Source organism: Lissotriton helveticus, chromosome 5_1 (genome assembly GCF_964261635.1).
Source record: "Lissotriton helveticus chromosome 5_1, aLisHel1.1, whole genome shotgun sequence".
Lineage (NCBI taxonomy): Eukaryota > Metazoa > Chordata > Amphibia > Caudata > Salamandridae > Lissotriton > Lissotriton helveticus.
In genome coordinates, this window is record NC_136065.1 from 261,686,827 (window position 1) to 261,703,387 (window position 16,561).

At 45.6% G+C, this 16,561-nt stretch overlaps 1 protein-coding gene across 4 annotated transcripts in view; it reads right to left on the reverse strand.

Annotated features, from left to right (window-relative positions):
* GRIN1 (glutamate ionotropic receptor NMDA type subunit 1) overlaps positions 1 to 16,561 on the reverse strand; it is a 778,837-nt gene that overhangs the window by 366,917 nt on the left and 395,359 nt on the right. For all 4 annotated transcript variants that reach the window (XM_078642154.1, XM_078642156.1, XM_078642155.1 and 1 more), the window contains exon 11: positions 4,312 to 4,439. In XM_078642154.1, the coding sequence (XP_078498280.1) occupies positions 4,312 to 4,439 (128 nt within the window). The remainder of the gene's footprint in view (positions 1 to 4,311; positions 4,440 to 16,561) is intronic.

Consider the following 16,561-nt stretch of genomic DNA (forward strand, 5'->3'; position numbering starts at 1 on the left):
TAGACATGATATCTATTGCACCTGATAAACAACGTATCCTGGGATCGTTAATTATTGGGTTGCTAATTGGCACCACAATTAGCTAACCAGTAAAGGGTAACAACAAGCAGTTTTTAATGCTTAATGCAGCAAAATCCAGAAGACCCGGAAATTATTGGGCATTTTTCACATGTTAAATTCAGGAAGTATTCACTGGAAATAATTTAACTTCAGGGGTCAGACTGGGTGGTTAAAATGCCCTCAACTTTGAGTGAACAAACAGAGAAAGTGATCTTGCCTCTTCCTAGCTCGAATCAAAGGCTGGAGAGGGTCCTCAAAGGAAACTTTGAGAATATTGTGAGGAAATCATTTATTTTACAGCACAATTGCAGAAGAAATGTTGAAGAATTTGGCCAAAAAGCAATAGGTTTTCCAAACAGCTCTTCAAAGACAATCATGAAATAATCAAAGAATTCAAGAACGACTGAGGTTTGGGGGGAAATCCCCAAGATTCTGAACAAAAGAGGCCAAGCTGCTCACTTTGCAGCACTATTTTCAAATAGAGTGACTAAAAAAGCCAAGTAATTTCGAATAGGCATTCATAAAATATTGCATTACTACTACTTTTCCCTGACATGTTAGATCCTCTTCATGGGTACTGAGAGGGTTCATACCCCAGGAAAATGTGCTAAAACATGGTGGAAATACTCAACATGTTTTAGTTTAATGTAACTAATAAATGGTTTTAGATAATTTACATAATCAGAGTATACATTTTGACATAGACATGTCATCTTTGAAGATGTATATACCATAAATCTTTATGTCTACCTTCAGTCAACTTTCATGTTCCCAACTTAGGGGCCTATTAGGATGGTGGACGGACCTGCGTCCGTCCGCCACCCCCGAGGTGGAGGGACCGTCCGCAGGCACAGCGGCGGTCCCTCCGGTGCAATTAGGATGTGACCGCCACCCTGGCAGTCACATCCTGTATCTTTAACCTTGCGGCAGGTGCTGCTTGAAGCAGCACCCGCCGCAAGGTTAAAAACGCATGTTTTCCATTTACATGCACAAAGCGGCAGGCACCGCGCGGTGCCTGCCGCTTTGTGCTTGTAAATGCTGGGGGGTACAATAGGTACCGCCAATGTGCACCCCCCACCCCCCGCCACCCTGGGGTCCCACAACGGGCCCCCAAACATCAAAGACCACATGCTTTTCCACAGCGGAAAAGCCGCCGTGGAAAAGCATGTTACACCACACATCCTAATTTGGCTGACGGTGTCTTGCAGACCCCGTCACCAAATAGCCCTACACACACCGCGGATCAGCGGCGGACGAACCTGCCGTCCGCCGCTGGTCCCACCACAATCCCACTGCCATCCTAATCTGGCGGTGGGTGTTTTCTGTGGCCGCGGCGGTGAATCCGCATCCTCCAGGCCGGCGGTGGCTTCCGCCAGCCCGGAGGATGCGGATTCACCGCCATCCTAATCGGCCCCTTAGTACTGAAAGAAGGTTTTCATCACATATTATAACTGTGAATTTACTTGGAGGGTTCCTATTGGTGAAATTAAAAATTGCATGGAAATCATACTCTATTTCAGTAGACACAATGGCTATCTGGCAGGTTAAACTGAAACCCGAGGTGTCGGGTTAGAGGACCTAGTCATAGGGTAAGGATAGGGCATCTGATCAGTGAGATCAGAAAATGCCTCCAGGAAAGAAAAATGTCTTTCTTGAGTCCCCTCACTCACCAGGGTTTCCTCACAGTGACATGCTTCATCATTGTGGTCAGCCGAGTTCTCTACGAACTGGGGCGTGCTGCGACTTGCGGAAAATACGTAGGAGCACAATAAAGGAGGGCGGACCTAGTTCGGAAAAACCTCTACCTCCCCTTTCTTTTTGATAATTATCTGGCCGGTTAAACACATCCCATAGCCTCAGAAACCAGAGCTATCATGTAAGACAACAAACATGCAATCATGTATGCTATGACCTCAAACCTCAAACAGTAGTACTGATAGGAATGTTATAAAAGGTTTTATCAATACAAATACAAATGATGCAATGCCACTAAGTGAATTATAACATAATCAGTAATCAAGTGCCTTGGTAGCCAGGATGCTTGTTGAGGATAGCCACCAGAATGCCTAGGATGTCCAAAATATGCTAATGAGAGCCATTTTATGCTAGAGCTAGACTATACCCTAGAATGCCCACAATATACCATGGAGGTTGCCTTGGTACACAGCCTACATTGCCAACCCAATCTCTACTCGTGTATTTTGAGATTATTTTTTTTTCCTTGCGGCCAATAATCATGTCCTGCAAATGGTAGTTTGTGTGGCTCACTGCTAGGTCAATTTTGTATTTTGTTGCACAGGGGTGCATAGGAAAGATAGTATTTGTTTGGCTTGTTGGGCCAGTTTTATTTTGTGAGCCAGAGAGCATGCAAAGAAAACTTATGTAGATTAAGATGCATTCTATTCGCTAACTATTAGTTCATAGGTTTCCATTAGCATGTGACCATAAATGGGTTTTCAAATATTCGTGTAGTAAATCTGCAACTTTCCATATGCAGTCTATTTAATTTGTTGTGCTTCCTTGTAGTCGGATTGTGCTTCCTTGTAGTAAGATTGTGCTTTCTTGTAGTAGGATTGTGCTACATTTATAGGTCTAAATGAATGAAAGGCAATCATTGTTATTGTTATAAAATTGAGATTTTTTGTTCTAATACACAATTATCATGTCCTCCAAATAGTAATTTGTGTGGCTCACTGCTAGGGCAATCCTTCGTGTTTTTTTGCACAGGGTTGCATGAAAAATATAGTTTTTGTTTGGCATGTGGACCCGTTTTATTTTGTGAACCAGAGAGCATGCAAATAAATCTTATGTAGATTGAGATGTATTCTATTTATTAGGTATGTTTTTTAGGGGCACATTAGCATGTGACCATAAATGGATCTTTGTGCTGTTAATGCAGTAAATCGGAAACTTTACATATGGAGTCTAGTTTATTTTTTGGGCTTCCTTGCCACTTTTAATAGTATTGTGCTACAAGATATCACTAAGTTGTTGGCCCTTACACCTTCATAATCACTTCATAACTTCATTTGCAATAGCAACAATAATCATCTACACAGTCTAATGCACATTGAGTGAAATTTTAGTACAATCCGTTCAGCCGTTTTGCTGCTACATGAAGTACAAAAGTCAATGTAAATGCAATGAATTGCAAGTGTGATTTGGGACCATCTTTTTTTATTGCAGCGTCTTGATGAAACGCTGTGAAACTTTCAATCCTGCAACAATGTAAAGGGTGCAACATGTCTGCAAAGGTTCGTGGAGATTCGTCAAAGGGCTGCAGAGCTATTAAGGGACAACAATCCCAAAATCTGTATCTCTGGTAAACCTAACTATAATTACAGAGATGTACTTTACCCAGTCCACAGACTAGCCTCCATCGAGAGGGTGCCTACTAAATAGTAAAAATGATATAGGGTGGTATTGTGCACCGGGCCAGGAGTGGAGGCCGCGGCTTGGGGGACAAGAACTAAGGTATAATGAGTAAGAGGGGTTGCACAAATGTTTTTTTTTCTGGGAAGGAATGGGTTCCAGTACTTAACTTGAGCTGCTGGTACTCATTTTTAGGGTCTGCACCTTATGTTTCCTCATCAGGTATCCAAGGGAAAAACAAACACAGCAGAAAGAAGGAGAAAGAGATAGACGAAAAGTTGTCACAAATGTAGATGCAAGAACCTGCAAGACAGAGCTAAAGGGGCAGGGTGTGTCTGGTAGTGGACAAAAGAGGCAGGATATTTAAAATGATCGGCTGCGGGTATTTGAGTAGAGATTTTGCATACAGATACTCATTCTTTTATACATTAAGCACTGAGGGGGGTCACACGAACAGAGACCTCAATAGGGGGAGGAGTTGTGGGGGTCCACCCGCTGCCCCTTGTGCTCCCTCCCTGCAGCGGAAATAGTTCACGATGCTCTTTTTTCAGTCTCGAATTCAATTATGAGGCTTGCACATTTTAAATATAATTTATGAAGTTGTGAGTCTCCTGTCTGGACAATGTCACAACAAAACCTAGCAATGATCCTTCGGTTAAGCAGCCACACATCCTCCTGGCATGCAATTAGCCCTACTATGATTTGGGAAAGTGAGTGCTTATTTGAGTGAACATCAAGGTCCACACCAGTGTGTTGGCTTTTCTGAACAAGCTTGCGCATTTCTGAACAAGCTTGCGCATTTCACAATAAAAACCTTTTAGAATTAGCTTAGATGTGTTTTGTTTTCGAGAGAATCCAAAATTGTTTCAAGAAACTTACCCTCTCCTGGGTGCCAAATTTCCCATCTTGCACAAGGTGAACTTCATACGTGAAATGCATTTCTCGTGCAAGCTTAATCAACAAATCGATACAAAAACCGTAGCAGCAGTGAGGCACTGTTGGGCGCCCTGCAAGAGTAGACAGTTGTGCGTTAAAAAGAGGCATAAGAAAATTATTGTGTCATTTCAAGTATGCAACCTGCCAGAACGTGAATTTAAGATTTACAAATCATCCCTTTTACGTATACAAAGCCTGAAATTCATTGGATTTTCGACCACAAAAAGGCAACATCTAATAAACAAAATCAATTTTATAACTCATACAGAATCACAATTTGGAAGGGGCGTGAAAGGGGCATTCATCTCTAAGTGGAGTACCATACATGAATGACAGAAAAACGGGGAAATAAGGATCAAAATAATGAATTCCCTGGTAATTCCTCCTTTATCAGGTCATCTGCACCCTCATCTCTTCCCTCTGCTAGAGTCACCAGTACCACGGGTATCAGAAACTCTGGCAGGAGATTGCACTGGAGGCACATATCATATTATGTCAATCTTATACCCTCCTTAGAATGAGCAAATCTTTTGCAATTCTTGTAGAAAATAAGATCCAGCTGAACAGAGAGTTCAGAAAAAATGATTGTCAATTACTCACCAAGTTTTTGTAAATGGACTACTTTCCACCATTCTTCTGTTTGCATTTCCAAATGGAAAACCTTTTTTTTTTTTTTAAAGCAAAGCAGCCTGTGCTCCTTAAAGGAACTGGTGTCGCTTGAAAAACGAAAATAGATTTCCATTTGGAAAACCATCAAGGGAGCAGGCAGAGGAAATTTGGACAACTGCCTACTCCCACCGAGGCTGCTAACCTGATTACAAAAGTAGAAAGGATACTAGAAGCACCCTTCCCCATTGTGAATCAGTTACCCTTTCCTTTTAGGAGTTACTGGTCAATGATCTGCGATTGCAACTTGCAATTGCAAACCACTAACTTCTACCACCCCGAATCGCAATTTGAAAGGAGTGCTCCCTTCATGCCTCTTCCAAATTGTGATTTGGGATGGGTCAAAAAATCCATTTTATGGGTCACTTTTATTGTACACAAGAAATAGGGATATTATAATGGCAAACCCAGAGATTTTGTGAATCTGAGGTTTTGCAATCACAAAACCTATTTGTAAATCTGGCACAAAATGTCCTGTACTCTAAAAACCATAAGGCATTTTAATATGTCATAACAAGTAGGGATTTGTGGCTGCATACCCAGTGAGTTTGCCAATCGCAGTACATCTGTCCCAAATGACTTCTGCTTTAAAATGCTGTTTGTTAAGCACCCTAAAAATCATAAACCATTTCTAAATATCAGCCTCCTGTCCTGTGTCAATTCTCTCATCAACTTGCTGCTCCCTGCCCATACTGTTGCCATGCGTTATTTCCACTAACTCTCATTTGGTAAATTTGTGTGTGCTGGATGCAATGAAGTAGCCTTTTTATGCAAGCAGCACATTACAAATGATCAATAAATAAAATAAAAAATTAGAACCCAGGTATCTTATCTGAAGTGTGCATATCTCACAGCGGTATTCCACCTTAATATCGACTGCAAAATATTGTTGTACCAGAATATTGTGTCAATAATATCGAGGACAAAAATATCGAGATGGTGAGTATATATAGGTAAGTATAAATTAACTTTACTTAATTTGGATGTATGACGGAACCCCGCATGCATTTCCCACGCATGTCTTTACTACGCAGTCACTACCCCGACTGCGAAGTTACCACACAAGTCCTTACAACGACTTACTTGCCTTAGGGGAGGGGAGGGTGCTGGACTTTGGAATAATATATAACACAAGTCCAACAACGCGCCCCCTAAAGCAAGTCATTGGAATGACTTGCGTGGTAACGGAAAACATGGTAATATCGCAATCGGGGTAGTGACTGCGGTGTAAAAGCAGGTTCTGATTCTGCCTGCGGAGTAAAGGATGTTTCCCCTTAATTCCACATATGTGCCTTGACAATATAGTCAAGCTACATATGATGATATATATAATCAAGGTGTATTGATGAGGAGTTAAGTATAGTAAATCTATACTTACCCATATGCATTTATCTTCTCATCATTTTTTGTCCTCAATATTTTAGCACAATATTCTGGTACCACAATATTTTTGATGTTGATATTTCGACATCATACTCTCACAGCAGACTTGATGAATATTTCACCTTAACACTTAACAAAAATGTAATATAGACATGTGTATTTGACCGATTCAACTTGACTGTATAACTACCAAGAGCAGGGAGAGATATGGTTTCCTCATATGACCACATTGTGTGATCTTGGGAAAATAAGTTTGTCTCTCGGTGTACCTCAGTTCCTGCATATGGCGAGAATGAAAGCACTAACCGTCGGCGTAGAACTCCACTCTGCCCGCAGAGTGTGCGGAGATTTGCCTACTCCCCGTTTCGCGGAAAAGGCAAATCTCCGCAACAGATCGGAGTTGGCCAACCCCACCCCCACCTCCTATTAACAATAGAAATGCGCAAGCACTGACAAGCGCGCATGTGCAGTTTTCGCAAGTATTACCCAGAGACGGCGAGGAAGAGGAGGAGGGCAGCCCAGGGATGCCGCAGTACAGGTAAGTGTTTTTTATTTTACTTTTCGTTAAAGTCTAATTCTTTGTAAATAGGGATGGTGGAGGCGGGTGGCGGAGCGGAGTTCCACAGAGTTTGTTCCCAACTCCGCGTAGTCCCACTACGCCAACTACGCCCAGGGTTAGAAAGCACTCAGAAATTATCCAGGTCGCAGTACTAAGTGAAACACTCAGTGACCTTCCAACAACATCTCTCCTTGTGATACAAGTAGGAATTTGAGCCTGTATCACGAAAGGCAGATTTTGTAATAAAACATAATATGATCATGACCCATAGAAAGCACAGTTATTTTGTGTTGTGACTTGAATTGTTACTACGCATCTTTTCCCTTATGTAACTGTTCCCTGCTGCTCAGCTAGTATGAATGTGATGTAGTGAAATGCTGGAGTGCCGGGTGTGGTTGACAGAGAGACAATTGGGGTTTGTTAGCTGGGCAGCAAGGATGCTGCTCCTGGTGGGGCTATCTTCTAATTGCTTACCATCTTAATATTCCTGTAGCTAAGTATTAATAACCCTTATTCTATAACTTACTCTATGGCTACATAGGCTTCCTCCCATTACAATACTCTGAAAGCGATATTGGTTGTACTGCTGCAAAACAATGTATTGATGGTACCAAACAGCAGCTGATTTTAGACATCTGCGTGCCTATTGACTAGTGAATTCCAGAGTTCATCAGCATTTAAATCTCTCATTATTAATCAATCTCAAATTAAGGATGTGTGTGTCTCTCTACTGAAGTGGACTGCTCATCTGGAAAATTGAATGATCACCTCCGGAAAGCCTGGAGGCCTCAGCTGGGAGTCAGTCACATGTAGGTCGATCTGTCACATTCCCAATTCTTCTACAGTCCATACTAATAATAACAATAATACGGATGATTTTTTAAAATAGATTTCCATACCGCCCTTCCCTCGTTATAAACACTGTAGGTAACATTGGAAAGCCCGGGTTAGGTGCAAGGGCTAATCAGCCACATTTAGAGAGCAGGAGCGATGCTCTTACTGCAGCAGACCGCTGGGAGCACAAAGGCTAAATTCCTGGACCAACCAGTGTTCTCGAGTTCTGTTCCCATGGAGACGAGGCACATGGTGATGGGAATGAGAGGGCCGCACCTGAACAGCCTGAGGACCCCTGTTATATGCAGCGATCAATAATTCGGCGCTGGCAGCCGAAACTGATACTACATTACAATTCTACGTACAGACGACGATGATATAAATGACGATTGTTCTAAAATTCTACAGAAGACCGGGCGTTTCCACTAGTCTGCCTAAATGAAATGTTCAACCAACAGTTCAGTGATCTGCATTTTAAGGGGGCGGGGAGAGAGGGGATTACTAATTAAAGGAGTCTTGCTTAAAAGGATGCAATTATCTTTAAAGTGCAAAGGGAACTAACTGAATAAAACAAAGATGCCTGAAATAGACAAAATATTGCGTGATTTAGAAAGAACGATAAAAGAGAAAGAACCTTCCAGATTGTGCAGGCAGTTCAAATATGTAACAAAATATTCATGCTGGAATGCGCTTCTACTCCGCATTTAGCACTTCCTTCCAATTGGAGAGAGTCTCTGTTACAGCTGCCTGTTTCCATTGGTCTCTCAGATTGCACCTGCCAGTCGATGCATGCCTTGATTTCCCTGCGGCCTGGCTGCCTCCTACAATGAGGCTATTACTTGGGCTATTGATCCTGAAAGACGGATGGATCCCACGAAGGAGAAGGGAGGGGGAGCCCGGGAGCTGGGGAGGGAGATCTCGGGAGCTGCGGAGTGTTGGAGACGCATTAAAAGATACTAGAAGAAATCAGAAGAAATGAAAACCCATTGGAAAGTAGTGTGTTAGAAATGGGATTTCTGGTTGGCTAAGGCTTGCGCCAAAGCCAGGCAGAAACCACCACTCTAGTCAGGGCAAGGGAGTTACAAGACAAAGATAACCCCTGCTCACCCCCTTGGAAGCTTGGCACGAGCAGTCAGGCTTATCCCAGAGGCCATGTGTAAAGCATTTGCACACGCACACAGCAACAACATCCAAGGCACACCACAAAAGGAACTCCACACAAGGTTATATCAAAAATAGACTTTGTATTTCCATAACACATTAGAATAGTAAACACATATTAAACATAGTGCCACCTGGCACTGGGTCATATCTACAAGGTAATTATTTACACATGACAGGGCCCACTGGACCACTGTCAGAGCCATCACAAAGCGAACTTAGTAAAAGTAAAACAGATCATAAACGTACAACCAGTAACCACTGGTAATCACTGACGTAGCATCAGCCTGTAACATAAACTACATTATGCACTTTAACACATCGGGTGCAAATTACATTCTGCGCCAACCTCACCAGCATAAACACATTATGCAATCATCTCACAAGTCTAAAAGCATTAGACCCTAACCGCCTAAGTATACCTCACATTAGGAGCATAAATCACACAGTGAAACATAACCTCACTAGCATAAACCAGAATATGCAAAACAACCTCATAATCATAAAAACCACAGTTAGAGGTATAACACAAGGTACGTAATCATACTACATACATTACATTTCCTAGCACCACAATCACATTAGGGCCTGCCGCACTATAATCCTAACAGTCCCCCTGGCCAACTGGCCATCTCAAAAAGGGGCTCAAATGCCCTATGTCCCAAAAGTTAGGGCGCGCTGCCAAAGCAGCGAACGTCAAGGGTGCGAACTTTGCGCAGGCCTAAACGTTGCAGCTGCCCACTACTTGCTGGGCAGCTGAGAACATTACATGAGGGACTAAATGATGCAGCTGGCACTAATTCCTGCGCAGCTGTGAATACCAAGTGTGGGGCACTGGCACTGACTGTGCCCTGCAAACAAATATGCCCCAAAATGTTGCCTGCCTGCGCTCTTGCAGGGCAGCTGGGATCATCTACCGAACATTGCAGCTGCCCTCTGCCAGGCGGGGCAGCTGTGAATAAAATCAATGGGCCCTTCGCTGGAGCTACACGGGCTCCTCCAACAACCATGCCCAAAAAACGTGGCAGCTGCACTACTGGGCCCTCTGGCCCCAACAGGACCTATAAAATATCTTGCCCCATGTTGGAGCGGCCCACTGGTGCTTCTAAGCAAAACATGCCCGCCTCATTGGACCTGGGGAGTAGCACGGTTACAACAAATTTTTTACAACGCACTACCATTACATCGCAACTTTTACCACGCAAACCATTACAACGCATTGCGCTGGGGGGCGCTCTAGGATAGGGAATGTATTTAATATACTATCCAACACCTTTCCTGCTATCCACGGGGACTGGAGTTGGAATAGTAAATTAAATAATTCACTATCCAGCGCCTAAAAGCATTATGCGTTGTAATGGACTGCGTGGTAAAAACCGCGTTGTAAAGGCATGCGTGGTAAAAGCATGCGTTGTAGTGACACCAATCCGGACCTGGGCACGCTTGGGCCCTCTGGACCCCCCACGGGCCCTTAAGACAAAGGTGGCACACGTTGGAGCGGCCCGGGTGCCTCAAGAGCACCCATAATAAATAGGGAGAGAACAGCCTCTGCCCCTACTCACCGAGGCTTGGCTCAGGCTCCGTCTCCCTTTGCTCGCCGGCTCTCTCTTGCTTCACCCGGTCCCCTTCCTGGGTCCTAGGACTTTTTCTCCAGCAGCAGGACTACGCAGGCGTCATTGGCAGGGCTCACACCGCGGCTGCGGGAGCCCTGCTTCTACTGTCGGAACTTCCCTCCAGCTTCCTGCAGCTACCGGGGAGGCGGAAATGGAGCCAGCGCGAGGCTCCGGACTGCTTCCACCTCATTCCATGGCCCCGCCCACAACCAGGCAAGGAAACCGGCTTCCGGATCGCGATGGCAGCGGCCCGGCCACTTTTCCTTGTCAACAGCTCCTGATTGCGGGGTGGGTACCTGCTATTAAGTAAAATCAATTTGAGGCATACACAGTGGGGTGGGTACCCGCCAAGGAATAAACAAAGGCCGCAATGCTGGGTGAGCAACCGCTCTCCATTAAGTACAGCGTGCGGCCATAACGCGGGGTGGGCACCCGCTCCTTAATTAAAACCACAAGGCGGGGTGGGTACCCGCATTTTAAATAACCAATGCGGCAATGAGGGGTAGGCTCCCTCTCAATGTAAAGGGCAAATTAAAATAAAGCGCTCCCAGGAGCTAAGTGTAAAAACACAAAGTCCCGAAGAAGAGCAAATGGAGCAAAAGGTCCAGTAAAAAGGTCCTCATAGATGCAAAGGGCAATGCAGGGCCCAGGGAGGCAAGCCCTCATGGTAGCCCCCCCCCTGGCCCCAGCAGCAGCACGCCCTTGCAGGAACAGCAACCAAGAAATGAACATTTACGTGGGGTCACAGCCCCTATATGTATACAACATTTTCCCTTTGTGACACAGCAAAGGGCTGGGGAAAAAAACAGATGCAACTTTTTTTGTGGGAGTTTTGGAGCTCTTTGTTGTGCCCAGCTCCTATCTCCTTTGTCAGGTGGGGGCTAGGTGCTCAGACGCACCACAGGGGGAGGAGCTGGCATTGTGGAGGGAAGGCACAGCCCTATTCAGGTCCCAGGTGCAACTCCTCAATCCCATCTACATGCAGATCTCTATATTCACCACTGGGCAGACAGACTCATCCTGGCTCCTGGAGCCAACCACACCATCCAGCCCCTGTCAATCACAAGCCAGGCCAGTGCTTAATTTGTAAAATATTAAGTGCAGGTGCTCACATTTTTGTAGGAGGCCACACACTCCCCCGGCTCCGCCCACTTCATCCACTGGCTCCACCCACATCCACAAGCCTCAACACATCATAGCCAGCTCCTCACTTCTTGAGTTCAGCAAGAAGCTGAAGAACTAGCTCTTCATATAAGCAACTTCCGGCCATACCCTGCTCTGGTATGACACTTTTAATCATGGGATAATCCCTGTGCCAACCAAAATTCCACCCAGAAAGTTTCAGGCTGTAACAGACTGCGATGCCCAGAGGGGAGGAGGGGCCATCACGCCGTTGTGGAGGAGGAAGCTGTGAAGGCCAAAAAAAGCAGTCACTTAGTGAAATTGCCTCACTGAAACTACCACTAGAAGAAGGGACAATTGAGGGGAATGGACTAATAGAAAGCCATAATTTCGGAATGACATGAGAAAGAACCAATGGCATTTGGTTGATCTGACAGAAGAGATACAACAGGTCTTGCAGACAGCACATGCACTGTCAAGGCTCGACCTAAAAATGGTGAACTTCTAACAAATCCAGATTTTTGTAACACATCAGACTGTCAAAGGACAAACGCATGGACTTTACAGTGACTGTCATGTTTCTTGTGTCCGCGGATCTCTGTAGGCACTTCGAGTCCCGAAGACGGCAGCAGCGTCATGGAGAACTACAATTCCCGGCATGCCGGGGATCACGTTGCGTGGATGACGCAAATCACGCACAAGAAGCGGAAGTAAAGGGCGTACTGAAGACGACGACTTCGCCGATTATTCGTGTGAGGAGACGGAGAGGGATGGTATGGAGCCGTTCCGGTAAGCTTCTGCTCTGTTCCTCTATTTTCCCGGAAACCATCAGTGTCCCGTTCTGGGTCGGACACTTTACCGCACTTGCTCCGAGCTGAGTCTTAGCGGTAACGAGTTTTGGGGCATTTCCGAATTTGGCTTGCTCTATTGCATTTTCCCTGTTGGAACAGACGTGTTACGATCGTCTCATTGCAGGGAGAATTCAGAGCTAAAACTCTACGGGTGTCGAACTTCATAACATAGAAGTCGGGGCTCTGACTATTTCCTCCACTTTAGTGTGATGTACAATTGCATGGAAGTCTAAGAGGTATTAGACATTCGTGGACCTGGGAATCTATCGGTTCCATTGAGCCTGTTATCCATTTGAATCCTGAAACTGTTGGGAAGTCTTCACTTTGTTTTATACCTTATTTCATCCCTACACAGGAGAAACGAGATAGAGAGTTCAAGCCTGAGGGAGTGTTGTGTCTGCAGGAGTGAAAACATACAGTGATTGGTATGCATAAGAATTGTGTGTATGTAATTTCCACCCACATAGGAATGTGAATAATATGTAAGTTATTGTGTCTTCCTCAGACGTTGGTGACAACACTCTGGCAACGCCCCGAGTCTCTTCTCCTAGAATTCAGGTCCATCGTATTTTCCTTTACAGGTAGGGGTGACACCGTATTGTATAAGTAAGGAAAGAAAGGGGTTTAGGAACACTTATAAGGGTGTGGGAGGGTACATTCTAACTGGCTGTTGTTCTCGTTTCAGATCTCCCTCCCCGCTGTCCCCTTCCTTTCCCTGCCCTGCGGGACTGTCCTAGTCGCCTGTGTTTATACTTCAGGCTCTGGGGGAGTCGTGTAGGGGAGGTTATAGGTCATTCAGCACAGCCCCGAAGAAGTTGAGAAGACGGAGCCTGACAAAATAATCGGCCCACAAATACTTTTGTTCTTCTTGTCTGTGCTGAAGTAACAAAACAATGGCTACCTTGGATGATGTAATAGCAGCGCTGGCGCTGGTCCAAACTGAACTAGCAGATTCCAACAGGGAAGTAGCGTTATCTAGAGCAGAAACTACGCAGTTAAGGGCTAGGATGGCTAGAATACAGGCAAACCCGTTTGATGCCGGGGGGAGTGCAATTCCTTCCATCTCAGTAGTAGTAGAGATGCCTGGCCAAATACCCTTTACACCCCCTGAGAGATTCTATGGCGACAATAAAAAAGTTCAAGTCTTTATGACTCAGGTGTTACTACACTTTATGTGCAAGCCAAGAATGTTCGTCACAAATCAGGCTCGTGTAGCCTTTTGGATTTCCTACTTAGGGGGCGAAGCAGCGCAGTGGTCTGTTCCTGTAGTGAGACGTGATGACCCTTTACTCTATGACTGGGATGAGTTGCGAGCAGAATTCGAGAAGACATTCGACCGTAGGGCTGAAAAGTTTACCGCTGATAGAGAGCTTCTGGAGCTCAAACAAGGGAACACAGAGTTGGTCACGTATCTTAATATCGTTTGGTGGCCGAAACCGATTGGCCCGAAGCAAAACAATCGGCAGTTTTCTATCAAGGGCTGAACGTTAAGCTAAAGGACGTGCTGGCCCAGATCGACCCTCAACCTCGCACCTGTTCAGCTCTTATTGAACTTGCTCTACGTTTGGACCACTGAATGAAGGAACGCAAAGATGACCACAAGAAAAAAGAAAGGTGAGTCACACCATATGACCGAGTTAGTCCGGGGGAAAAACCAGTTACCACGCCAGAACTCATGGAAATCGGAGCAGTAAGAGCTTCGCTAACTTTGAGTGAAAAGGACCATCGCCGAAAACAAGGCCTCTGCCTCTATTGTGGCAAGAAAGGGCACTACTTACGGGATTGCCCCGTGAAGCCTAAGCTGGGTCGGTTTAGGTCTGGCCAAACCGCAGCAGGTGTCACAGGGCAGGGTCAGGAAAACTCTAACGTTTGATGGTGGGTGAAGCAGCCTTATAATCCCTTCCATAATTCCAGACGACCGACAAGAAAGAAACCACTTGTTTCTTACGATGTCGTTGGTTATCGATACGGAAGAAAAGCTTATACGCGCTATGGTGGATTCCGGCGCAACCGGGTGCTTTATGGACTACACAGAAGCCAAACGCCTGAGAGTGCGACTTCTGACTAAGAAATCCCCGGAAACAGTGTATGCTGTGGACGGAAAAGAACTCGAAGCCGGCCCTATCAAGTACCACACTCCTGAATATGAACTAACTCATGATGGCACTCACAGCGAGACGATGTCCTTCAACATCATCCAGGCTCCTCATTATGGGGTTATTCTGGGGCTCCCGTGGCTACAGAAACATGAGCCGCTTGTTCACTGGACAACCAAGTCTGTATGGTTTACTTCGGATTATTGCAAGAAACATTGCACCACCAGGGCGGGTGGTCCCTCGCGGGTATTCTGTGCAGAGGATTGCCACTGCCGCTGAAAAAGACGTGACGCTCCCTTCTTGTTACAAGGAGTTTGAAGCCGTTTTTTGCGACGCTCAGGCCGAGACGCTCCCGCCTCACAGACCATACGACTGCCGAATTGATCTTGTTCCGGGAGCGGTGGTTCCGAACGTAAGGATATACTCCCTCACTGTCCCTGAAAACGCGTTTCTACGGGAGTACCTAGATAAATATCTTGCTCTAGGATACATAAGACCATCACGATCCCCGGCAGCCTCTCCTTTGTTTTTTATCCCAAAAGTCAATGGAGAGAAGAGATGTTGCATTGACTATAGAGCACTGAACTCTATTACGGTGAAGAACCAATACCCACTGCCCTTGATCCCTGTTTTGCTAGAACAAGTACGAGCCGCCAAGGTATACACCAAATTGGACCTCAGAGGCGCCTACCACCTTGTACGAATATGACAAGGCGACGAATGGAAGGCGGCCTTTAAGACGCGATATGGGCTTTTTGAATACCTTGTTATGCCCTTCGGGCTTTGTAACGCCCCGGCCGCCTTTCAGTACTTCCTAAATGAGGTATTGCGGGAGTATCTTGATCGTTTCACAGTGGTGTACATCGACGACATTTTAATCTATTCAAGTTCAATCGAAGAACACACGGAGCACGTGAGTCGGGTGTTACAAGCGTTGGTTACCCATCATTTGTACTGTAAGATCACAAAATGTGAGTTTCACGTAACCACGGTGGAGTTCCTGGGGGTGATGCTGTCGCCGTCTGGTCAGGTGATGGTCGAAAGAAAAGTCCGGGCTATCAAGGAATGGCCTTGTCTCTGTTCCGTCAAAGACATTCAATGTCTGTTGGGGTTTGCCAACTTTTACGGGCATTTTATACGCGATTTCTCGGCAATGGTAACACCGTTAACCCAACTTACGAGGAAGGACGTTCTGTTCATCTGGGATCAAAAGGCACAAGGAGCCTTTGATCGAATGAAAACCGCATTCTCAACCGCTCCAGTCCTTACACATGCTGACCCGGAGAGGTCTTTCTTAGTGGAAGCGGATGCATCCGAGGTAGTGTTGGGAGCTGTGTTATCCCAAAGAGATGAAGCCACGGGAGTATTACATCCTATCGCGTACATGTCTTGCAAGCTCAACCCTGCGGAGACTAACTACACGATCGCAGAGAAGGAGTTGCTCGCCATCCGCGATGCGTTCCTGGAGTGGAGACACTGGCTGTTGGGGGCTAAGCATCAAATAACGGTGTATACAGACCATGGCAATCTGCAATTCATGCGAGCCGCCCGCCACCTCACCCCAAGACAGCTTCGTTGGATGCTATTTTTTGAAGAGTATCAGTTCATCGTCACCTTTCGACCCGGTGTACACAACAAGAAAGCCGACGCCTTGACGAGATAGGAAAACCCGACTCTCCATACCGCTACTCCTGTTAGAGCCATAATGAATCCGTTGCAGGTGGTGGGGGTCACCCAAACAGAAGATTTGCTGAAGGGCATTAGGAAGAGTGCTCAATCCTGTGTATGGAGAACCTGGCTACGTCACCATCCAGAATGGACAGTGAAACATGGGATATCCACGAGGGGTACACAAGTTCTCATCCCTACAAAACCCCTACGTACAACTGTGTTTTCTTGGTGTCATAA